Genomic DNA, 1,179 nt, shown 5'->3' on the forward strand with positions numbered 1-1,179 from the left:
GCATAACCACTGCGAAGGACGTGTGTGCATGCGATATACAGCAAGAGAGGGCACACAGACCAGCAGGTTTAAATTCTGCAGATGCGCATGCCAGGGATCTGTTTGTTGCGTTGGACAGAGAGGCAATGGGCATAGCCCGAATAAAGAGGCAGGTGCTGCCAAAGGTGCTTCGGGTCCTTGAAGAGTCAGACAGTCTGTCCAGCATGCACGAGCCGTACGAGGAGTACACAGCAGAGAGCCTAGTAAGGCCGCCAGCCAGTCCAGAATATGGCATGAAAATAGCTAGGTTTGAAGAGCTGGGCTTGAAGAAGGAAAGTCTCAAGAAGGCCGTGGATGCCATCTATTGCGCACTAAGTGTGGAGTGGGGTGCAGTGCGCGCTGCAAAAGAAAGCACCTCTGTTACAAAGGAGTACTTTATGGCGTATTTATTGGCTGCGATAGAGTTCCAGTGGGCCCAGTGCAAGGCAATGAAGGCGGAGCTGGAGTATTTACACACAAAGACTGCCCGAATGCACGCGCTGTGCGAAGCCAGGCAGATCGAGAAAGAGCACGCCTGCCAGACAGGCCACCCAGGCCAGGCTGCGGAGCTAGGCCAGGCGGTCAAAGAAAGCTTGATCAAAATGGATGGCATACAAGAGAGCCTTGATTATCTGGATAGAACCTACACCAGCGAGAGAGACAAGACAGCCAGACTAGTAGACAGGACACAAAAGTATGCAGCCCTCTATGTAACACAAGAGGAGCACAGAGAGCAAAAGGAGACTATATCCCGCCTATCCAGTCTGTGCAGACACATTGAGGATGCACTCCCAGCAGCTCTGAGGCTGGAATATGATGAGTTTAAGTAGATCCTTCTTTGGGCACACAGTCTATTCCCCGATCCAGCACTGTATATGGACACACCCAAACAGCTGCTCGTCTGCACACTGTGAGTGGTCTGTCTGTCTATGCTAGACTAAAGTCAGTGCACGCTTGTTAAAACACAGGACAGTTAATTATAATGCATATATATACTAGTGAGAAAACTTCTGCAATTAATAAAATAAAATAAAGTATTTATATACGGGTATATAGAGGTATAGTGTGTCTAATATAAATCAAGTATTCCTGATAAATTGCTAGATAGGCTATAAATAGAGTAAAAATAGATAAATTATGACCAGCCGAGGAACCAAGCAC

At 47.6% G+C, this 1,179-nt stretch overlaps 1 protein-coding gene across 1 annotated transcript; it reads left to right on the forward strand.

The window, feature by feature from the left end:
• On the forward strand, positions 1–848 carry NESG_02493 (uncharacterized protein; the record flags this gene model as incomplete). Its single annotated transcript, XM_053050094.1, has 1 exon — positions 1–848. A coding segment is annotated over one exon (848 nt), but the record flags the coding sequence as incomplete, so codon positions are not given.
• Between the last annotated feature and the right edge of the window lie 331 nt (positions 849–1,179).

The sequence above is a fragment of the Nematocida ausubeli genome (genome assembly GCF_000738915.1).
Source record: "Nematocida ausubeli strain ERTm6 chromosome Unknown supercont2.23, whole genome shotgun sequence".
NCBI lineage: Eukaryota > Fungi > Microsporidia > Nematocida > Nematocida ausubeli.